Below are 24,503 nucleotides of genomic sequence, written 5' to 3' on the forward strand. Positions count from 1 at the left end.
GGTATTTAGGGAAAAAAAAGCGTTGTGTTGTTTGTGTTTGATTTTATGTACTTAATGAATTATCATTTCGTGTTGACAGGAAATTGAGATTTGAATATTTTAAGTGATGGTTTGGCCGAATGACTGATTCTGAAAGTGATAAGTCAACGGTTGCAACCACAACACCCGCTGCTGGCGAAGTTCGTTTATATTTTTTAATGAATTACTCACTCATATCCACATTCCGGTGCTTTACTATGTTATCCACTAACTTACCTCGGCTTTATTTTTACTTTTGAGGTTCATTGGTTGACGTTCGATTTATATCAAATGCCTGCCATAATTTTTTTGTGTGAACCGGGAGTTCACATCATGCTTCATACAAGGAAGTGATTTTAGAAAGTTAGTTCAAAAATACCCTAATTTGGATGGGTGTGAATTATAGTTACTGAAATGTAAAGACATGTCATATGAAAAGTATTTCTCTGCAGTACGTATTTCTCGGTTTCATTTCGACTCGGACAATATGCACAACAATGATCGATAACTAGAATTGTTTCAGAGGATTTCTTTTGAAGAACGGATGTTTACTAGAGAAACGAAAAGTAAAGAATGAGATAATACAAGCGCAATATACTAAAAATGATAATTGAGTATACTTGATGAGAGGACAAAATGAACTACATATGCTCTTCTATAAGTTTTAAGCCTTAGAATTTCAAATTTAGGTGGCGTTGGTTGATATTCCCATTCTATTGGACTATGTAAAACATGAATTCATTGGTGCTGGGAGTGCGGCATTAAAGGAAGCTCTTTCACAGAGTGCAAATGCGGAATGTGTGCAAAAATTCATTAGTGATCCACAAGTACAGATGTTGGTTGTTGATCGGGTCGTTACAAGAGGTTTGTGAAGAAGCCTCGAAATAAATGATTAAGTAAAAATCTTCCTTGTACGGAAATTTTGACCAGATGTTGTTATGAAACGATCTCTCACATAAGGTAGAGAATTGAAGTAATATTTATTACATGTATTTTTCCCATGAAAGCTTTGAAAGCTGCGAATTTGCCATTTGATGAATGCATGCAATGTTTCTTCTGGTTTTGAATGAGTTCAGATTTAGATACAAATCCAGATGATGCTGTTGAGGATGTTACTTCAGTATTTCGCATTTCCAATGAAATCGCTAAACGTACCGAACGAACAACATCTTTATTGCTGCTAAAAAGTGGCACGTATATTGAAGCTGACAAACCAATCGAAGATCAGCTATATGTTATAAGGTTAGTTAGGCGTGCCATGTTTTAAAAGTATCCTGCTTGCGAAGTTTTGAGATAGGTTTTGCAAGTATTCCCTTTATTTTACAACGAAGAATTCATAAAGTATTTCAGAATACCAGAAGGTAATTCTTATGATGTACTTCTGTCGATTTTTGGGCGCATTGGAACGCCACTTTTCAAATCTTTAGTTGATTATGGTCGAGGTGAGCGAGATGGTGACAAGCTCGCATTGTCTGTTGAGAAACACTTGAGTGAAGTACATTTTTTTTTTTTTTTTTTTTTTTGTTTCCGTCGGCTTTTGGAGAAGATAGATATAATAGCTTATTTTTGGTATGTTGTTTTCAGGTGGAGGTGGCATTACTCCACATGCAGCAAAATATAGACATACCAGAAATTAATTTGACTATTCATCCAGTGATTCAAAATGCTATTCAGCAAGCTGCAGAAAAAGGACATAAAGCTCGAGTAACTGATCTTGGCGGTCTAGTCGAAAGTTCAGTTTTTTTGAATGCTTTACAGAAAGGCGTCAATCGATGGGTTAAAGAAATTCAGAAGGCATGTGTTCTTTTTTACAAGTTTGGTTCCCTTCTGTAGAACGTTTTCATAATAATGTGCGTGTCAAGGTGACAAAACTGGATCGCGATGCGGGCTCAGGAACTTCGCTGCAAGAAATGACATTTTGGTTGAATTTGGAAAGAGCTTTGCAAAAGATTGCGCAGAAGAGAGAATCTGATGAAGTAACTCTGACATTAGAAACTTTGAAATGTGGCAAGAGATTTCATGCAACAGTATCATTCGATGCCGATACAGGTTGTTATGCATGCTGAAAATACGTTTCATTAATTTAAACAATAATTATGTAATTCTGACAAATTATTGTTATAGAGGACACGAATCAACTTATTTTTGATTTTACTGTAGGTCTTAAGCAGACGTTAGCAATGGTGAATGATTACAACGTGCTGATGAAGGATTTGCCTTTGAATGAACTGATGGCTGCTACAAATATGGATGGCATTAAAAATGCTTTAGCGAATATATTTACACATATGAGAAAATTGCGCAATACAAAATATCCAATTGCTCGAGCTCTGCGCTTTGTGGAAGCTATTTCAAAGGATGTTTTAACTCAAATGTTAAAGGTTATTGTTATCACTGCATGCTGTACATGGTTATAAATTATTTCATTTCTTTCTTATACTCGACCATTAAATTCGGTTGGATCTATTAAATTCCAGACGCTTGGTACTAGACGGTTGATGAATATTCCTTTGGGAGATTTTGATAGTTTAATGGCGCAATGTTTCGCTGTTTTTTCTATATGGAATGATGAATATGATAAACTAGCAACCTTAATGCGTGATTTGTCGAAGAAAAAGCGTGATGAACAACTCAAGTTAACGTGGCGACTTAATCCTCAGCACAAAAAATTAGAAAGTCGCCTTGACCAGATGCGACAGTTTCGTCGGTTGGCTTTGCTTTTAGTTGTTACATAATGGCTTCCTCGTTGATAATTCAGTTCCTTTTTTGCCATTGAAAAGTTTTGTGAATGACTTTTTCCACATTCATCTTTAATAAATTCTTACATTTACTGTAGTAAATAAATGTCCATAATCATGCTGCACAATATGGGAAGTGAATATTAATGCTAGCATTTTAGACAACATGAGCAGTTACGTACAGTTATATCACGGGTGTTGAGGCCAGTGGGACAGAAGGGAGAGAAGCGATCTGATTCGGATGTTGAAAAAACATCGACCTTAATTGCTCCGGAGTTAAGTGCTATCGAGCAAGTGAACACAGCATATGAAAATGTTAAGGAGGTTGATTGTTTGGATGTAAGTAATGATGGTACTATTGCATGGGAAGCTGCTATACGTAGGTTAGTATAATTTTTCTTGCGAACGAGAAAAAAGAAAAAAAAATGCTTCGATACATTTTCGGATAGTGTGGATTTATCGATGTATTTTTTTTTTTTTTTTTTTTTTTTTTTTTTAGATATGAAGATCAAATTGATCGCGTTGAAACTCAAATTACTGCCAAATTACGGGATCAGTTGGGTGGTGCTAGAAATGCTGATGAAATGTTTATGATTTTCCAACGATTCAATGCTCTTTTTGTTCGACCACATATCCGTGGTGCAATACGAGAATATCAGACACAACTGATACAGAGAGTCAAAGAGGATATAGATAAATTACAGGTAGTACATTTTTTCAGTCTCTGAGTAATAAAGTGGTGAACGGATTATCTATTTGATTTATTATGGAAGGTTTTTTCAGACACGATTTAAAAATTTCAATGAAGCAGATAATGCAAGAATATTGCGAGCCATTGATATACCACCCGTTGCTGCATCGATTCTTTGGATTCGTCAAATCGATAGTAAACTGACACAGTATATGAAACGCATCGAAGATGTTTTGGGCAGGGGATGGGAAAATCATGTCGAGGGTTCGTCATTCTTCACTTTTTTTTTTTAATTTAAGCTCCATTTTTAAAGGATGTTGTGATGTTCTAGGTCGACAGTTAAAACTAGAAGGCGACAATTTTCGGCAAAAACTGAATACGCAGCATATTTTTGATGATTGGGTTTCACGTGTGCAGGCTAAAAATATTTCTCTAACTGGACGAATTTTTATTATTGAGAAACGTCAGAAAGATGGGAAAATTGCGTTGAATTTGAAAGTGAATTTCTCGAGTGATGTCGTCACTTTGTTCAAAGAGGTGACTTGATTCCTTGAAATACTGGATCATTGCAGTAGTATAAAAGCAGTGTTATACCATTATGTTTTAAAGCCAAATCCGACTGACGATATTGATAAAACAAAGAAGTAATTGTACTATTGTTAAAACAAAAAAGTAATTGTAAGAAATGTTAGCCTATCTTTTTAATTTAGGTGCGGAATATGAAACATATGGGCTTTCGGATCCCGTTAAAGATCGTTAATACAGCCCATCAGGCAAATCTTTTATATCCATTTGCAATTTCACTATTGGAATCTATTCGCACTTATGATTCAATAAATGAACGAATAGCAAATAAGCCTGGAGTAAACATGCTGATTGTAGCTTACAAGAAAGATATACAAGGACAACTAGCTGAGGTTAGTATGTTTTGCGACAGGTTATTTCATTGTAATAATTGTTTTCTTTTTACTTGCAAAAATTTGTTGACCAGTTATTTCCAGGGTAATTCACTTACATGGGAATCGTATAAAATGGACCCTTATGTTGTCAAGCTTTCATCTTCAATCAACAATTTCCAGGAAAAAGTAGAGGAATTGGATATACTTCTCGACAGGATTGAGGTATCCACTGCTTTTTTATAAAATTCTTCGTAAGATTTTATTAGATTCTCATTGTATAAGATTTATTACCAAAATTTTAGGTCGACCTTGCTGCTCTGGATACATGTCATTACACATCAGTAACAATTGGTACTTTACTTGACTCGATACAAAAAGCAGTTGATCAACTATCTTTAGGCAATTTCTCCAATTTGCATCATTGGGTTAACTCGACAGACGCAAAGGTGTGTGTCTCAAAATTCTGACGAATATTGCTTTTTTTATTTATTAAAAATTTTTAATAGTTTCTGTGGTTTCTACGGTTTCTAATGCTATATTTCTCTGCAAGCTGTTTCTGTTTAGATTGCTAAGAAATTGGCATCTCGCGTTGAAGAAGCAATTCATCTTTGGACTGTTGTACTTGCTAACGATGATTTCGAAGATGAAAGTGATGAAAAAGGTACTTTGCCCGTTCTTCAACCAATCGTTCTGGAAATGCGGGTTACATCACAAGTGATGTATGTCAGTCCAAGCATTGAACAAGCGCGAGCTCATTTGCTGGACCAGTTGTTTGCATGGCAGTCTGTAATCACGAACCAGCCACGCATTTCTAGCACGCGATTTCAGGTAGAAATTAATGTGCTTTAGTTTGCTGTTAATCATTTTGAATTAAATTGGTATTTTCCAGCAATCGTTTGATTTCCAAAGAAATATGCTTGAAGAAGTGAGACGAAAAATTGGAGTAGGATTTGTTCCAATTTTTTAGAAATTTTCTTTTAGTTAACTCTTACAAAGGACAGCACGGAAGCTACCTATCGTGACGTGTTAGCGTATCTTCCACAAGGTCAAAAAATTATTGAGCAAGCGTATTATGCAGTTGAGAAAGTTATGAAAGAAGTGACTGATTATGTTGGCGAGTGGTTACGATATCAGGTACGCAGTCATATAGATATCCATTTTTTTAAAGCGGATTTTTTAGCAACATATTTGCATGCTATTTATTCATGTATTATTTTCAGGCTCTTTGGGACTTGCAGCCTGATGTTTTATATGAAAGACTTGGGAGTGACGTATCGAAATGGATGAAAACACTGATTGAAATTCGAAAGTCAAGAGCAACATTCGATACCCAAGAAACTAGAAAAGAGATTTTCCCGGTGGTTATTGACTACACTAAAGTTCAGTCGAAGGTTTCTCTGAAATACGATTATTGGCATCGTGAAATCCTGCAGAAATTCGGTTCCTCTGTTGGTACGTTTAGAATAGATTATATAAATAAAATTTTGGTTTTAAGTTCGATTGTTAGCGCACTGTCGACAAAATTATTTAGGTCAGGAGATGCAAGCATTCTTCTCAGACATATCAAAATGGCGTAATGAACTCGAAGAGCAAAGCGTTGACAGCGGTACAACAACGGATGCTATCCAACTTATAACATATGTTCAGCAGTTGAAGAAGAAAACAAAAATTTGTCAAGATAAAGTTAGTTGTCCTTGAAAATTCAAATCTCTTTTTTGTTCAAAACAGTTGCTCTTAATTCAGATAAATTATTTGGTTTCTTAAGATTCTTTTTAAAGGTTGAACAATTTCGAGCTGCACAACGTTTGCTCACTCAGCAACGTTATCAGTTTCCGAATTCATGGTTGTATTCAGAAAATGTTGATGGTGAATGGTCGGCTTTGAGCGACATTTTGGAACGAAAGGATTCTGCCATTCAAGCACAAGTATGTAATTTTGTTATTCGTAGGCAGAGTTTCATGGTAAGTTTGCTGATTTATGGAACCAATCATTCATATGATGTTGCAGTTCTCTTTATGGTAGTGGGAGAATTCTCTTTGTGATGAAAAGAGGACGGTTTTATTAATTTGCGGAGTTTATTGCTTTTTAGTGATTATTTGATTTTTTGCATATTTTCTAAATCTTTCTCAAAAATTTATAAAAATTCGTTGATGCAGTTAAATAATCCGAGCTGCGGCACTGTGGTATGTTCTATATTCACATACCTACTTGTTTTGCAATTTTTATCTTTTTATTTATGTGCATCAGCTTTTTGAACTATCTCTTCAAATGACTGATGTATTTTGATGTGCTGTGTCGTAATTATCCTGTTGTTGTAATTTCAAAGCATGGTCGTGTGAATGCTTGCTTCAGCAAATTCGCATGATCGCTTGCAGCCTTACAGTTTGAAAGCTGCAAATAAACTTTTTTTTCGTGCTTGAAAAAAAAGTTGGAGGATAAATATTTGGAGTTGACTGTTAAAACAGTTAAGTAACGTAATTGTTTAATTAGTATATGTTAGTATTGATAAGCAATGCTTGATTTTTATCAAATGGTTTATATATAACAAGCAGCTTTAACGAAGTCGAATATATTGAGGTACAGATTATATATATATTGATGAACAAAATGTATAAGCTTGCATTTTATTGAATTACGCTGTCAGTCAATAGCGGGCAATTGGTACAATTTTAATTTTAGGTTGCTAACCTGCAGACCAAAATCAAAGAGGAAGATGAAATAGTGGAAAAACGAACACAGGATGTTCTTGCGGATTGGGACAAATGTAAACCAGTTCAGGTTTGTTGCAAATTCTCATAAATTTATGGTAAAAAGTTGTAAACAAAATTGAATTGTATGAGAGCAATCTTTTGAAGGGAACACAGAGACCCACTGAAGCACTACTCGCGCTAGCAACTTTCGAGGCGAAATTGAGTAAGGTGAAAGAAGATAGAGCAAATATGATAAAAGCAAAAGGTGCACTAGAAATGGTTGAACCAGTTTTCACTGGGGGTCACGCTGCAAAATTAGATATTGCCGTGGAAGAATTGTCAGATCTAAAAGGTTGGTCTAATTTCAGTTTTATTCTCATAATCATTTAACCAATTAACATTTTTTAGGGAGTTTACACGTTTCAGTTAACTTAGATGAAATCAAAACCATGGATTACAATTAATTTTTGTAGGTGTATGGCAGTCGTTGATGCCCATGTACGATGCCGTTGATGAGCTAAAAGAGAAAACATGGTTATCAGTGCAACCTCGCAAGCTGCGGCAAAGTTTAGACGATCTGCTTGCTCAGTTGAAACAGTTACCCGCCAAATATCGTTCTTATGATTCTTACGAATATGCTAAGCGAATGCTTCACAATTATTCCAAGGTGGAGAGTTTGTCAGTTTTAAATAGTATAAAACTATCAACTGCCTAATGTGAGCCATCTATATTTACAGATGAATATGACTATTGTTGAGTTGAAATCCGATGCATTGAAAGAGCGCCACTGGAAGCAGTTAATGAAAGAACTCCGTGTTTCTTGGAATCTATCAGAGTTAACCTTGGGACAAGTATGGGATGCTGATCTACTGCGTTATGAATCAGCTATTAAACAAGTGTTACTAGTAGCTCAAGGTGAACTTGCTTTGGAAGAGTTCTTGAAACAGGTATTTCTTTTCATTGCTTTTGTCTTAGTTATAATTTCTATATATTATTCTAGTGTATATTTATTAAGCTGTGTTGTTGCATATAATGTAGTTTGACTTTAGGTACGCGAGTACTGGCAGTCATTTGAAGTTGATCTTGTGAATTATCAAAATAAAACAAAGCTTATCCGCGGTTGGGACGATTTGTTCAGTAAATTGAAGGAGCATATGAATTCGCTTACTGCTATGAAGCTATCACCCTATTACAAACAGTTTGAGGAAGTTAGTTTCTTTTGAATTTTAACTAGCATAGCATTATTAAAAATTAGACAATATAGGTTGGTTTGTATGATTGAATGCATGTATTGTGAAAAATATATAATTTATTCAGTTTTTATACTGGAAATTGCATTCACAACCTTATTTTTCTTTAGGATGCATTGGCATGGGAAGAGAAACTAAATAAAATAAGCGCACTATTCGATATCTGGATCGATGTGCAGCGTCGTTGGGTGTATCTGGATGGATTATTTTCAGCATCAGCTGATATTAATACCCTTTTGCCGGTGGAATCAAGTAGATTTTCTAGGTAATAATTGTCTCGCTTTGGTTATATGTTCATCTCATTACAGTATTTTACCTTAATTGCATTTTTCTTTCAGTATTTCCACTGAATTTTTGGCACTAATGAAAAAAGTGACATCGACCTCCCGGATTCTGGACATAGCAAATATGCAAGGAGCACAGCGTCTTTTGGAACGTCTAGCTGATATGCTTGCTAAAATTCAAAAGGCTTTGGGTGAATATCTGGAGCGTGAACGAAACTCTTTCCCACGGTTTTATTTTGTTGGTGATGAAGATTTACTCGAAATTATGGGTAATAGGTATGTATGTCTTTGAATGTATGACATTCTGAGCCATTTTATAACATTGTCATCTACAAAGATATATTGATAAATAACTTCTCTGCAGTTTGATAATTGTTTACAAACTGTCACATTTTAAGTAGATCATTTTTATTATTTGGAGATGTCATGATTAATGTTGAAGTATTGCGTGATTTATATAATGAACTTGCCAAAAATTCTCTTGCAGCAAGGACATCACAAGGGTTCAAAAGCATTTGAAGAAAATGTTTGCTGGTATCGCAGCAGTCGATGTGGAAGAGGATAATACTCTCATAACGGCCATGAGCAGTCGGGAAGGAGAAAGAGTACGGTTAATGAAACCTGTTAATGTGAAAGTATGTACTTGTGGAATTAATTTTATAATTTTAAGGCTGTGAAACCATATTTCTCTTAATATTCTTGCACTCTTATTTGTTCCTGAATTACAATTTTTTATTTCCTTTTTTCATTTTATCTTTTTTTTTTTTTTTTTAGGAAAGTCCTCGTATCAACGACTGGCTGCGTATGATTGAATGTGAAATGAGAAATACACTGGCACATTTGCTAAATCAATCATTGTCAATATTTTCTAAATTTGATATGAATTCAGTTGGAGCAGAAGAATACATAGCTTGGCTTGATCAGTTTCCGGTTAATATTACTGTTTTTAAATACTACTTTGAGTTTAGAAACTTTTGGACTTTTAAATTTGAATTAAAATTATTGTATGTTTTTTAGGCACAAATTATTGAGCTAACAGCTAATATTTGGTGGTGTTCTAACATTGAAAAGCATTTCGCTGAAGGAAAAACTGTAGAAGTTGTCGAAGATATTGTGGACAAGACATTGTCATTGCTGGCAGATAGTGTACTGAGTGAACAACCTGCTATTCGACGGAAGAAAATTGAAGCATTGGTAATATATCTCATCACTTAAATTATTAGTAGTGTTATTTGGCTCCATTCTGATTTCGGTCTACTTGGTTTCACTTTTTTTTTCAAAACTTATTTTCCAAAGTAATTCTAAAGTAACTTTCAGATAACTGAATTTGTACACAAAAGGGATATTTGTCGGTCTTTAATCCAGAATAAAGTTGTTTCTATCACAAGTTTTTATTGGTCCAGATGTATGCGCTTCTATTTTGATCCTCGGAAATTGGATCCTGATTCGTGTTGCTTCATGAAAATGGCTGATGCTTATTTTCCATACGGTTTTGAATACTTGGGTCTTCAGGAAAAGCTTGTTCAGACTCCTTTAACAGATCGTTGCTACTTGACAATGACACAGGCTTTAAATTCAAGGTCTCTTAAATTGTTACGTGGCAGGCAGAAAAATTTCTTTGAGCAGATGTCTTTGACATCTTTGAGCGTTTATCTCTGATCTTGTCCAAAAAATAAATTAGTATTTGTGAGGTCATATAATTTTATAAAGTTCATGGTATTTTTTACTCCTAATTTATGTTGCTTAAGTTCCTATAATATTAGTTTATAGATTGGGTGGCAGTCCATTCGGTCCTGCTGGTACTGGTAAAACTGAAAGTGTTAAAGCATTAGGCCATAAAATTGGTCGTTTTGTGCTCGTATTCAACTGTGATGAAACATTTGATTTTCAGGCTAGTTTAGTTTTCGATTTAATTGATGTTCCAATTAATTTATCGAATTTGGTAATTGATTGTGCTTCATTTTAATTTTGTTTCAATTAGTAAAAAGAATTTATGTTTATCTTTTAGGCAATGGGACGAATTTTAGTAGGTTTATGCCAAGTAGGTGCGTGGGGTTGTTTTGATGAATTTAATCGTCTTGAAGAGCGTATGTTATCAGCTGTTAGTCAGCAAATTCAAACTATTCAGGAAGCTGTTCGGACTGGTGGACAAATGCAGGTAATTCGTTGAATAGTTTTGTTTCTGGAGTCTTCACTACATTTTATTGCAAAAAACTCAAACACTGTGCTTAGGTTGACTTGGTTGGAAAAACATTGTCAGTAAATTCAAATATGGCGATATTCATTACCATGAATCCAGGTTATTCAGGTCGTTCTAATTTACCGGATAACTTGAAGCAGGTAAACATTTTGGTTTTTCTCTTTTATAATATGACTTATAACGAAGTGAATACTGGTATTTTGAAAATGTTTGGCCGTTATTGACACTTATAACAGTATCGATTAGTCTAATTGCATACTAACAAATAATCAAAACTGCATTGATTATGAAGTTAATTAGCAGTCGTGGCTGTTTTATATCAAATTGCCTAAAGTTCTCTTTAAGAAAATGTCATATTTGTTTAATTTAATGTTTTTTCAGCTTTTCCGTTCGCTGGCCATGACACAGCCAGATCGGCAACTTATTGCGCAAGTGATGCTTTTCTCACAAGGATTCAGAACGGCTGAAAAGCTTGCAAAAAAAATTGTTCCTCTCTTCATGTAAATATTGGAATAATTTGTAGTTTAGATATTTAGAGCACTCTTGGATGAACATATTTCTTAGGAAATAAGTTTTTTTTTTAAAAAGAAGCAAATTAATATATCATTGCTTTCTTAGATTGTGTAAAGAGCAATTATCGGACCAATGCCATTACGATTTCGGTCTTCGGGCCTTGAAATATGTACTTGTGAGTGCTGGTAACATTAAGCGAGATGAAATTCAACGTATGATCCAAAGCCGTAGCGATGTAGGTGTCTTTTTTTCTTGGAATTAGTGAAGTATTCAATACAATAATGAAAAATTGTTAATTGGGAAACTGAACAGTCTTATATTTCAGATTAATAAAAGTGATATTTCAAGTGAAATATCCGAACAACAAATCCTGATACAATCTGTATGCGAAACACTAGTACCAAAACTCATATCAGATGATATAGCCCTGCTGTTTTCTCTACTTTCAGATGTTTTCCCTTCGATACAATTCAAACCCAGCCAGATGGATGGGTAAAGAATTTATTTATTCAGACGATTTGTTTATTTGGATTCCGAAAACATTAAGAAATATTTTGTAGACTTCGAAGTGAAATTGCGAAAGTGTGCGACCAATTACTTCTTTGCCAATCACCAATACCTGGTGAACTCGGTTCGGCTTGGCTAGAAAAAGTACTACAACTATATCAGATTACGAATTTGAATCACGGTTTAATGCTTGTTGGTGCCAGTGGTAGCGGTAAAACAACCGCATGGAAAGTGTTGCTTAAAGCACTAGAACGCCTTGAGGGAGTGGAAGGTGTTGCATATGTTATCGATGCCAAGGTTTGCTATGAGCTTTGATTCTTTCTAGTTTATTATGAAATTCAGATTTGTAGTTTATTTTCCAACTTCACTTTCAGTGCTGCTAGGTATTCTTTACTGATATCAAATATCTGTTGTTAATTGAAATTGAAGGCGATGAGCAAAGATGCTTTATATGGTGTTCTTGATCCGAATACACGTGAATGGACTGACGGTCTTTTCACGCATATTATTCGTAGAATTATTGATAATGTGAGGGGTGAAACATCAAAACGGCAGTGGATAATATTCGATGGTGATGTTGATCCTGAATGGGTTGAAAATTTAAATTCTGTACTTGATGATAACAAGTTGCTAACACTACCGAACGGTGAACGTCTTGGAATACCACCAAATGTCAGTTTTTTGTGGTTGCTATAATTGTCTTGATTTGTAGTTCTTCACTGGTATTAGAAATTATTAATCCTACAGATCAAAGACTCATATATGTTTTGGCATGGAGGTTGTTATATTCCGAACTTAAGGTCCGTATCATTTTCGAAGTTGCGGATTTGAAATATGCCACGTTGGCAACAGTATCTCGCTGTGGTATGGTTTGGTTTGGCGAGGAAATGATTACATGTGAAATGTTATTCGATAATTTCTTGAAACGTTTGAGGAACATTCGTCTTGATATTGAACACTCAGTTAGATTTTAACATGTTTTACTATAGAAATGCTCAGACTACAACTTTTCTTATAAATGAAAACCAGGTGGTGAATTGTGTGACATTTTTGATTCAAATAAACTTGAAGGTTGATCTACTGTCTTTGAATGTCGGATCAGAAGAAGGCGCAATAACACCGGAAGCTGAACGAGTAATAAACTTGCAACGAAAATGTGCGCATTATTTAGCACAGCATATGAATGCTGACGCGCTTGTTCCATTGACTTTGAAGTATGCGCTAACAGAACTTGATCATATCATGGTACCATCCCAGCAAAGAATGATGTCTTCATTCTTTTCGATGATGAATTACACTGTTCGACAACTCATCAATTACGACAATGCTCATCCTGACTTCCCTATGCCGGTAATATTCGCTTTTTTAATTTAATTTTTCTATATTGTTCTGGATTATTTTCAGTCGGATGTTTCGTTGATTTAATCTGCTTCAGGATCCCAGAAAAATATTACTGAAAGCAAAATATCGCTAAAAACAATATTCAGGAACCAAATAGAAGAGTTTCAGGATGATCAAATTGAGGCTTATATATCACGTGCTATGCTTGTAAACATTGTTTGGGCATTTGGTGGTGATAGCAAATGGAAGTCTCGTCAGCAATTAAGCGATTTCATACGTCAGTCGTCCACTCTTCCGTTGCCACCAAATACTGCTGTAATTTTGATTTCCTAATCAACTTATTTAATTTTTACAATCTTTTGCAGTCTTCATATTCTTTAATTTGCTTTGGTTGTAAAGATAGTACATGAAAATATGAAGTTCAATAGATATACTACTGTTACTGATTTTAACATTTTTTCTTTTTTGTAGTTACCAATCATTGACTATGAAGCAGCATTCTCGGGTGAATGGGTACAGTGGGTTTCTAAAGTGCCACAGATGGAAGTGGAAACACACCGCGTTGCTGCTGCTGATTTGGTTATACCTACAGTGGATACTGTGAGACACGAAATGCTTCTGAATACCTGGCTTTCGGAGCATAAAACATTGGTACTTTGTGGTCCGCCAGGTTCTGGAAAAACAATGACTCTTCTTTCTGCGCTTCGTTCATTGCAGGTGCAGTATTCAATTTAGATTTTATTACACCATTATTCGTCTTCTTAAATATCAAAAACAAGTATGATATTTACAAATGAGTTGAGAAAATTTCCTAAATATTATATCGAAGAAGCTAAAGATATTAAGCTTGAAAATGTTCTTAGAAGACATTTCTTGTTTTCGGTTGTCTAAATTATTCGTTTCTGTCAGGATATGGATGTTGTAAACGTCAACTTTTCTTCATCCACCACTCCTGAGTTATTGATGCGCACATTTGATCATTACTGTGAATATCGCCGCACACCGAACGGTGTAGTTCTCTCTCCAGTACAAATTTCGAGATGGCTGGTTATATTCTGCGATGAGATTAATTTACCATTACCTGACAAGTATGGTACGCAACGTGTTATCTCATTTTTGCGCCAGCTGGTTGAAATGGTAAAATATATTTATTTAGAAACATATTAATGAAAAAAATGAGTTGAAAAGAAGCAGATAGATACAAATGTTTAGAATGGGTTTTACCGTGTATCCGACCAAACATGGGTGTCTTTGGAACGTATCCAGTTTGTTGGTGCTTGCAATCCGCCTACTGATCCTGGAAGACATCCACTTTCGTTACGTTTCTTGCGCCATGTTCCAGTGGTATACGTCGATTATCCTGGACAAACATCACTTCTGCAAATTTATGGAACTTTCAATCGGGCAATGTTGCGTATGGCTCCTTCGGTGCGCAGCTTTGCGGATCCACTGACAAATGCGATGGTTGATTTCTATCTCCAATCGCAGGTAAGCTAAAAAATTGTTTCACAAAAACTTAAGGTATCATTTTCTTTACCGGTATCGAAAGAAAAATTAGTTGTAGCGTTGAATTTGAGGAATTTGATGTTTTGCAAAGCATTTTTTATCCCAGGGCGAACAGATCTATAGATGTAGATTTGAATTCTTCAGTTTTTTTTTTTTTCTTTTTTTTCAGGAACATTTTACACAAGATGAACAGCCCCACTATATTTACTCTCCTCGAGAATTAACGCGATGGGTACGAGCTATTAGTGAAGCGATCACACCACTTGATAGCGTTAATCCAGAGGCGCTTGTCAGATTGTGGGCACACGAAGCGTTACGTCTTTTTCAAGACCGTCTTGTTCGTGACGATGAACGTGAGTGGACAGATCACTTACTTGATACCATTGCTGAAAAGTACTTTGGCACTTCTTGCGATCTAAAGCAGGCTTTGGAAAGACCTATGCTTTATTCATGTTGGTAAGTCTTTTAATTCAATTTTAGACGTTTATAGGTGAAAACATAGGGAAAATTTATTATTTCATGTGAAGATACCATAACATAATTTTTTACTGAATTTTATGGTTGCTTATTTTAGGTTAACGAAACATTATTTACCGGTGTCGAAAGAACAATTGAAGGAATATGTTGCCGCTCGTTTGAGAAGTTTTTATGAAGAAGAGCTTGATGTTCAGTTAGTGTTGTTCGATCAGATGCTTGATCATGTATTACGTATTGATCGTATTTATCGACAGCCACAGGGTCATCTTCTGTTGATTGGTACTTCTGGTTCAGGCAAAACAACATTGTCCAGATTCGTGGCCTGGATCAATGGATTGTCTGTCTTTCAGGTTATTTGGTTTCTCAGATTTCTAGAAAACCCAGTAATCATCCGTTAATTTTCAGTCTTTGCTCATGTATGAGTAATTTCACTATGATAAAGTAAAATAATTCATAGAATATAAATTACATGGTGATTCAACTTATCAATGATAATATGTTTGATTTTTTTCAGTTGAAAGTTCATTCAAAATATACAGCCACTGATTTTGATGAGGATATACGAACAGTTCTACGTCGTACCGGTTGTCGTAATGAGAAAGTGTGCTTCATTATGGATGAATCAAATATGCTTGATACCGGTTTTCTAGAACGTCTGAACACCCTACTTGCCAACGGCGAAGTAATTTTATTGAATTTGTTATTAAATAAGGCCGGACTGTCGGAATATTTTTTCCATCCTTTTTATGTAAATCATGGTTCTATGTATTTAACTCGTTTTAAAAAAGACTTTGTTAGGTACCAGGTTTATTCGAAGGTGATGATTATACAACGCTTATGAGCCAAATTAAGGAGGACGCTCATCGTCAAGGACTCATGCTTGATTCACCTGACGAATTATACAAGTGGTTTACAGCACAAGTATTTTGCTTAATCATACATTTTCTTTTGTGGTGATTTTTATGAGTTTTATTTCATTTTTGAATCATTTTGAGGTAATGCGAAATCTTCACGTAGTATTTACAATGAATCCCTCTGGTGAAGGGCTTCGAGAACGGTCGTCAACTTCTCCGGCTTTGTTTAACCGATGTGTCCTGAATTGGTTTGGTGATTGGACAGATTCTGCACTTTATCAGGTATTCTATGGCACCATACCTTACAAATTGTTTGTTTCAACGATGACATTAATTTCAGCAAAATTTTTATTTGAAAACGTAGGTTGGTATGGAATTGACAAATACGCTTGATATGGCTCTCCCGGAGTATCAGGCACCACTTACTCTTCCAGCAGTATGCGACCTTCTCCCATCGCCAGTACAGTATCGTCATGCTGTTATCAACACTTTCGTTCATGTTCATAATTCTGTGAGGAAGGTTTGCACTTTGGTCTTTGAAAAACGTATTTTAAGATTTAAGATTTTAGAATTTCCTCTTTATATTTCAGCTGAACGAGAATGAAGCGAAACGCGGCCACCGAGTAGTGGCATTAACTCCAAGGCATTTTCTCGACTTCATTAAACACTATATCAACGTTTTTCATGAGAAGCGGCGTGATTTAGAAGAAGAAAAATTGCACCTAAATATTGGTCTAAGCAAGGTTTCTTCATCTTAGAATTCTTAAGGTTTTCATTGTTCATGCTTTAATTAATATTGTTTTGGTTAATTCGTACTTTTTAGATCAGAGAAACCGAAGAACAGGTTTTGGAATTGCAAAAATCATTAACGCTGAAGAGTAGTGAATTGGAAACGAAAAAAGCTGCAGCTAATGCTAAACTGAAAGTAATTCAATCGGAAAAACTTTTTCAAATTTTTTATTAAGCTTTATTTTTTAAGTTCATTTAATTTCGTAAGAGCGTCTTTGCAGGAGATGCTTGCTGACCAACAACGTGCAGAAAAGGAGAAATTGGCCAGTGAGCAGTTGCAAAAAGAGCTTGCTGAGTCACTTGTTCAAATTGAAAAGAAGCGTACAGAGGTACAAGAAGATCTGGCGCAGGTAACAAAATATTTAGCGTTTAAGTAATGAGTCATATCTTTCACTTTTTTTTTTTTTTTCAGAACATTTCAAAATATGTTTTAACCAGTAGTAAAGTCTTCATCTTTCACTGAATTGTTTTCATTAGGTCGAGCCAGCTGTGGAAGAGGCAAAACAAGCCGTGAAAGGCATCAAAAAAGGTCAACTTATCGAAGTTCGTTCGATGGCTGCACCGCCACAGCCTGTGCGCTTAGCTCTTGAATCAATATGTTTGCTTCTTGGAGAGGTATGCATAATTAAAATCTTTTCTCTTGTTTTTTCTTGTTCTCATTTCGCTTATGCTTTTATTTACCGTATAGAATGTTGGCATGGATTGGAAAGCTATACGTGGTGTTATGGTGAAGGATGATTTCATGCCACGAATTCTCAATTTCGACACTGATAGCATTTCTGCTGAAACTCTGAAGATAATGGAGAAGTATATTCGTAATCCTGACTGGGACTTTGATAAGGTTTTACAAACTTTTTCATAGTTTGAGTTCTGGAAATCAATATGCTTTAAAACTAGGAACAATCTTGCTTATTCTCTCATTCAGGTAAATCGCGCCTCATCAGCTTGCGGTCCAATGATTAAGTGGATGAAAGCACAGCTTCTTTATTCGGATATGCTGCGAAAAGTGGAGCCACTGAGAAATGAGTTGGAACGATTAGAAAAAGACGCAAAAGTCAAAACAGCAAAAGGCGAAGATTTGAAAAAGACAATTGCAAAATTAGAACAGAGTATTGCTGCATACAAAGAAGAATATGCACAGTTGATCGGTCAGGCAGAAGCAATTAAGGCAGATTTAGCAACTGTCAAGGAAAAGGTTTGCTTGATATATTGTAAATATACTATGATATATGCAAACTTACCATTTGTCATTTTACCTATGGCTGTTTTATCAGTGGCTCTGAAAATTAGTGAAAGCTAATTCTTGTTCATCTGGTTTACTTCAGTAATAACAGAGAAAGGAATGAGAATTGCTTCCCATAGTATGCATTTTTTTTGGAATTTAGGATCTCGCTTTGTTGTTATTTAGTATTATTTCTACTTATATTTCTAGTTTTTAAATTGTGTTTGTGCATGTCATTTCAGGTTGGTCGTAGCACGCAGCTTCTGGGAAGTCTTGGCTCCGAAAGAGATCGATGGAATGGTAGTTGCGATGGTTTCAGTCAGCAGATGGATTCGCTTATTGGTGATGCATTACTAAGTGCTGCATTTTTAGCTTATTCTGGGTAAAATTTTTTTCTTTTGTTCCATAAATTTATTGAAAAAATTTTCGAAGTTGTATCTCATAATTCAGCTACTACGATCAACAGTTGCGCGATCTTCTTCTTCAACGCTGGACAGCTTTTGTTGAACAAGCGGAAATAAAGCATCGCTCGGATTTGGCCCGTGTGGAGTATCTTTCATCAGTTGATGAACGTCTTGAATGGAATAAAAATGGCTTGCCGGTTGATGATCTGTGTGCGGAGAACGCAATTATGCTTCATAGGTTATTCTGTAGCATTTATCTTAATCCAAATAAAATGAAAACCTTATTTTTGAAATATGAATTTCAGTGGTGAGTGTATTAAATATAACATTTTCAGATTCAATCGGTATCCACTTATCATTGATCCATCAGGACAAGCAATTAATTATTTGATGAAACAATTCGCGGGAAAGAATATCACAAAAACAAGTTTCCTGGATGATTCTTTCAGGTGAATTGTTACTTTAACATGAAGTTTGCAAATCTTATATTTACATCTTGTTGTTTTTATTGAAAATTATAATACTTACTTTTGAGAATGTGTACATCTAAGTATCAAATTTTTTATGTTAATTTGCACTTCGTAGGATTTCAATCACGATAACTGGAACTCTAACGTCAAAAAGTATATAATAATGAGGAGATGTAGTACTTTTGGTCCGTATGTTTTTGCTTTTAAAATTCTTTTATGCACTAGATTATTCTATATCTATAAAATTAAGCATGTTTTTACCGTGTGCTATAAACTGAGAATTCTTAACATTGTATTTTCAGTATGACAAATTTAATTCATGATGTCAGTAATTTTAGGAAAAATCTGGAATCAGCATTACGATTTGGAAACTCTCTTCTCGTTCAAGATGTCGAAAGTTATGATCCAATCTTGAATCCAGTTTTGAATCGTGAAGTGAAAAGAACAGGCGGTCGTATTTTGATTAGACTGGGTGATCAGGATATCGACTTGTCTCCATCGTTCCAAATATTTTTAATTACGCGAGATGCTTCGGTTTCTTTTTGATAATCGTATTGCAGATTTCACATTGAAATGCTATATGATTTGCATCTTATTTAATTTAAGGTTGAATTTGCACCAGATCTATGTTCAAGAGTGACATTTGTTAATTTCACGGTGACACGGGCATCACTTGAGATGCAGTGCTTAAATCAGGTATTAAGAAGTGAACGACCGGATGTGGATGAAAAGCGCAATGATTTGCTGAAACTGCAAGGAGAATTCGCTGTACGATTAAGGCAACTGGAAAAGGTTTATTGAGATCATAGTCCTACTTTGATGCATCTTTCTTTGTTGCTGGATTTGTTTCTAGACGTTAATAATCCTCTTGTTTGCAGGCACTTCTGGCAGCGCTTAACGAAAGTAAGGGTAAAATATTGGACGATGATTCTGTTATATCTACTCTTGAGAAATTGAAGAATGAAGCCGCTGAAGTTGGTCGTAAAGCAGCTGAGACAAATAAAGTTATAGCGGAAGTAAGACATCTTGAATTGAGTTCAATATCTTAAATGAAATGGTTTCTCAACTGAGGCTTTTCGAATCAGGTCTTGCTTATGGTCATAATACCAGTTTAAGGAGAAATGTGAATTACGGTATGAGTGGTTTTTTGATTTGTGCAATTTCGTAATTATTGTAATTGAGTCCCAGATGTAATTGTGTTGAAGGTAGAAACCGTATCTCAACATTATTTACGTCTGGCGCAGGCATGTTCGCTGATATATATGATGCTTCAACAGCTTAACGAAGTTCATTTTCTTTACCAGTATTCACTGGAGTTTCTGCTTGAAATATTTATGGCAGTGTTGGTCACACCACAGCTTAAGTCCGTTACTGATTATGAACAGAGGCTTAAAATCATAATGTCGAACTTGTTCCAGGTGATTACTTTTTAGTTTTACTACAAATAAATTATTTTGTTAAATGCACTGAGCTTTTATTTTTCTATTTAGATGGTTTATCGACGCGTTTCTTTGGGTATGTTACACCAAGATAAAGTTTTGTTGGCATTGTTGCTTATGCGTATTGTGTTGAAAGGGAACAGCAATGAACGTTCATACCAGTTAGAGGTCTGATTTTCACTTATTAACGTTGCCGTGTCTTGTACTTTTGAAACTGTATCGTTTAGATTTATTTTGTTAAGTTTCAGTCATTCTTATTTCTTGTTTCCAGTGAAAAATTTTGAGTGTTAAAAACAGATATTTGAATGGAATAACTCTTCTTTAGCTTTCTTTCAGATAGATCATTTACTTGGCCGCTCAGAGATTTTCACTGGCCAAAAACAAGCAGAGGGTGTCGAGTCATTGCACGGCTTCAGTGCACAACAAATGGCATCATTATTTCAGTTATCTCGTTTACCTGCTTTTACCGATATTGTTAAGAAAGTTACTTCTACTATAGACTTTAGAAATTGGATCATGCTTGATAATCCAGAACTGAATGTGCCGATAATTTGGAACGATGACGATAAATTGAGTAAGTTCACCCTCAGCATTTTAGCCAATGAGCTTGACATCACAGTGTAAGGACATGGAACTGTCGGAACCCAAAAGATTAAAAATTTTCGCACATCTCATTTTATATGATTTGAAAGTATTTTGTTTAATAAAGAAGTAGACTTTTTAAAGCGAAAATTGGGCGTTGCATCAATGAACTGCTCGTAATTCATGCCATTCGACCAGATCGTCTCTTGGCCTCTTCTCATCGTCTTGTTGCTGCAGTGTTCGGTGATGAATTCATGCAAGAAGACAAAGTAGTGAATCTGCGTGAAATTGTTGAAAACGAAGTAATACAATATTTCTCTATTATTTATGATTCAGTGATACAAATTGAGAGTACCAGTGGATAGCTCGTTGCTGATTGTTTCTGTTTACAGAAATTATTTCGACTGCTCAATAAAAGATTCCAAAATAATTTTTTAGGTTAACGCGAACCGTCCAATTTTGCTATCTTCTGCTATTGGTTTCGATGCATCTGGTAAAGTTGAAGATTTAGCTGTCGAAATGGGCCGTGAAGTTACTCCAATTGCAATTGGTTAGTGTTATAAATACTTTTACAAATCTTATTTTTTGCTAATAATTTCAAAATGTTGATAAGAAAATTAATTTAGGTTCTGCGGAGGGTTTTTCTCAGGCCGATACTACGCTAAATTCGGCTTCTAAGTCAGGAAGATGGATTTTGTTGAAAAACGTGCATTTAGCACCATCCTGGTTGGCTCAACTGGAAAAACGTTTACATTCCCTGAAACCACATCCACAATTCCGTTTACTATTGACTGCTGAAATTCATCCTAAGCTGCCACCACAGGTGTTGCGTGCATCACGTGTTGTTGTATATGAACCGGCTACTGGTCTCAAAGTAGGTTTTATTGCATCTGTTTAATAGTATCTTCTTTCTCTGTTGCTGAAAACGCTCATCTTTTTACTTACTGCTGTTTAGGCGAATTTGCTTCGTTCATTGAGCTCAATTGCACCACAACGAATCACGAAACCTCCGGTTGAACGATCACGTTTATACTTTCTTGTATGCTGGTTGCATGCGATTGTGCAAGAGAGAATGCGTTATATTCCACTTGGATGGGCGAATTCATATGAGTTCTCTGATTCTGATTTACGTGTGGCTTGTGATACGTTAGATGCATCAGTTGATGCAGTCGCTATGGGACGTGCAAATGTTTCGCCTGAGAAATTGCCGTGGCACACACTTCGATGCTTGTTATCACAGTGCATTTACGGTGGCAAAATCGATAACGGATTTGACCAAGTATCGATTTTTGCGAAAAACTAATTACTTTATTGTTTTTTCTTTAATGTTGCTGTTTCTGATTAATATTGCAGCTGGCCGTAATGAAACAGAGTTCCTAATCCTACAGTGTTGATGTATTCTTGATCTTTTTAGTGATCAACTTTCTACTATTATGAAATCGTTGAATCGTATATTTTACTCCTTTATAACATTCGGATTGATTCTCATTTTTAACATTTGGATTGATTCTTATTTTTACTTTCAGTTAATTCTTAATACCATTTACTGCATTTGGTTTTGGGGCATTTTTGGCTGTTTCCGTGATCTACTTATATGATTGCAGATGCTGCTTGATTGTTTCCTTGAGAAGCTTTTCACAGCTAAATCTTTTGATGCTGATCGTGTTCTTATCAGTAATATTGATGGCAAAGGAACTGATTTCTGCATACCGGATGGGAATTCGCGTGAACATCTCATTTACTGGGTTGAAAAAATGCACTATTTACAGTTACCATATTGGCTTGGTTTACCAAATAATGCTGAGAAAGTATTGCTTACAGTAAGAGGTATTAATGTTTGAGTTATTTTCTAATTTGATTAACGATGGATCTGTTACAATATCAAATGCTCTTCATAGATATATGTATTTGATGAATCCTTAGGTGAAACTATGCTTACTAATCTGCTCAAAGTATCCGATGACGAGTTGGCTTTTACTGGTGACGATCAGAAAACTCAATCTCCACCGTGGATGAGTGTTCTTGCTGAACAAAGCTCTCAGTGGCTTAAGTTGCTCCCAACGGTAATTTGTGTTCTGTGCGTCATATTCATTTTTAACTTCAAGATCATTTTTGCTGTTCACTGATGAATATTTTTAGCAGTTTTTTTTTTTTTTTTTTTTACTATTTCAGAATATCCCCAAATTAAAGCGTTCACTGGAAAACATCAAAGACCCACTCTTTCGCTTTTTTGAACGAGAAGTTATTCATGGCACTCATTTGCTTGCAAGTGTTAGAAATGATTTGGTAGAGGTAAAGCTACAATTTCCTTAATTAATTTGTGAAAATTTGATTTTAATTGATCCGGAATTACTAAAAAATTCTTGTGTATCTGATGAATTGCAAATGCTAGCAAATTTTACTTACTTCTTTCCAGGTACAATCAGTTTGTAGAGGCGAACGAAAACAGAGCAACCATACTCGCGCATTAACACTAGCACTGAATAAGGGTCTCGTACCGTCTGATTGGTTACGCTATACCGTTCCAAAAGTCGTTACTGTTATGGCATGGATTCATGATTTTGCTGAAAGAGCGAAGCAGCTTATAAGATTAGCTGGATCTGCTTCATTGAAGGTCTTTTTAACATAACTTGTAGATTTGTCCTAACTTTAAAACATATTTTTATATTTTTTTTTTTTTTTTTTTGTTTGTTTCAGAAAGAAAGCATTTGGTTAGGTGGATTGTTTGCACCAGAAGCATACATTACTGCTACAAGACAGACAGTGGCACAGTCAAATCAGTGGTCTTTAGAAGAATTACGTATGCATATTGAAATAGGCACAATAGACGATCGTCCTGACACATTCAGAGTGGAAGGTAAATTTTTGCATTTCGGTGCAAGATTTTATTTTTAGCGGATTTTTAACAGAATTTGATCCAGAGTTGTAGATATACAAGGAATTTCATTACTTATTTTATTAGGTCTTCGATTAATGGGTGCAGCGTGCAAGGAAAAAAATAAACTGGAGATTGTGGATGAGGTCAGTACGGATTTAGAAAATGTTACACTGTCATGGTTCCGCGAGGCAAGTTCCCCAAGCAGCATTACCCTCCCTGTTTATTTGTATCGCGACCGTAAGAATTTACTATTTACTCTTGATTTCGATCCGGGTGAAGTCCAGAAAACATGCCTGTACGAAAGAAGCATTGCCCTCACATCAAACAGTTCACTTTCCTGATTATTTCATATGTAGGAAGGTTTTGCCGCGAGAATAGGGCGAGCAGAAATTATAAATTAATGTATTGTTTATCGATTGTTACATCAACATTTTAATATACCTGTTTTTCTTGCATTACATCTGTTTGTCAAATTATTTACTGCATTTACGAGAAGTCGTAACCTTATTTTATGTCGATATTCGGCGCAGAGGAGTGGATGTGTCAGTATTGCATTTTGAACGTGTGAGTTGATTGGTTTGTGAAGTAAGACATAGGTAGAGTTTTCATAGTATACCTTTTTATCAAGCATGTTAAGTTTAAGTTCTTATGTAAGTTTAGTTTTCTACTTATACCTATAAAAGTGGTCAGAAAAAGGTCCATGATCCATTAGTATATGTAATAGCTTTATGGAATCATAAAACTGTCCTAA

At 35.3% G+C, this 24,503-nt stretch overlaps 1 protein-coding gene across 2 annotated transcripts; it reads left to right on the forward strand.

Annotated features, from left to right (window-relative positions):
- Nucleotides 1-119: 119 nt before the first annotated feature.
- Bma-dhc-1 (CG7507-PA, putative) lies at nt 120-24,093 on the forward strand (the record flags this gene model as incomplete). 2 transcript variants are annotated; one of them, XM_043076751.1, is made up of 76 exons in its annotated part: nt 120-179; nt 708-882; nt 1,101-1,260; nt 1,369-1,513; nt 1,603-1,812; nt 1,881-2,067; nt 2,179-2,399; nt 2,496-2,725; nt 2,918-3,139; nt 3,256-3,460; nt 3,540-3,711; nt 3,779-3,984; nt 4,158-4,364; nt 4,449-4,568; nt 4,649-4,792; nt 4,911-5,174; nt 5,328-5,480; nt 5,567-5,798; nt 5,878-6,029; nt 6,125-6,271; nt 7,026-7,124; nt 7,202-7,388; nt 7,510-7,703; nt 7,774-7,983; nt 8,086-8,244; nt 8,397-8,551; nt 8,625-8,846; nt 9,058-9,205; nt 9,345-9,500; nt 9,588-9,764; nt 9,888-10,150; nt 10,341-10,461; nt 10,579-10,728; nt 10,803-10,910; nt 11,152-11,270; nt 11,389-11,518; nt 11,609-11,775; nt 11,844-12,087; nt 12,220-12,462; nt 12,591-12,752; nt 12,862-13,140; nt 13,300-13,446; nt 13,603-13,848; nt 14,041-14,268; nt 14,344-14,619; nt 14,807-15,093; nt 15,212-15,464; nt 15,629-15,796; nt 15,913-16,035; nt 16,110-16,250; nt 16,333-16,488; nt 16,559-16,711; nt 16,792-16,893; nt 16,979-17,107; nt 17,235-17,372; nt 17,446-17,598; nt 17,683-17,952; nt 18,222-18,361; nt 18,430-18,621; nt 18,719-18,832; nt 19,192-19,387; nt 19,460-19,645; nt 19,732-19,869; nt 20,059-20,271; nt 20,344-20,460; nt 20,629-20,866; nt 21,019-21,176; nt 21,313-21,424; nt 21,501-21,748; nt 21,830-22,153; nt 22,479-22,701; nt 22,798-22,937; nt 23,047-23,166; nt 23,291-23,488; nt 23,572-23,731; nt 23,837-24,093. In XM_043076751.1, 76 exons carry the CDS (start codon nt 120-122, stop codon nt 24,091-24,093), a joined length of 13,749 nt encoding a protein of 4,582 aa, XP_042932685.1. The 2 variants fall into 2 exon arrangements, with proteins under 2 accessions (XP_042932685.1, XP_042932686.1); XM_043076752.1 differs by lacking the exons at nt 120-179; nt 708-882; nt 1,101-1,260; ... (17 more) ...; nt 7,026-7,124; nt 7,202-7,388 and having other exon boundaries at nt 7,527-7,703.
- Between the last annotated feature and the right edge of the window lie 410 nt (nt 24,094-24,503).

This window comes from Brugia malayi, assembly GCF_000002995.4.
Source record: "Brugia malayi strain FR3 genome assembly, contig: Bm_v4_Chr1_scaffold_001, whole genome shotgun sequence".
Taxonomy (NCBI): Eukaryota; Metazoa; Nematoda; class Chromadorea; order Rhabditida; family Onchocercidae; genus Brugia; species Brugia malayi.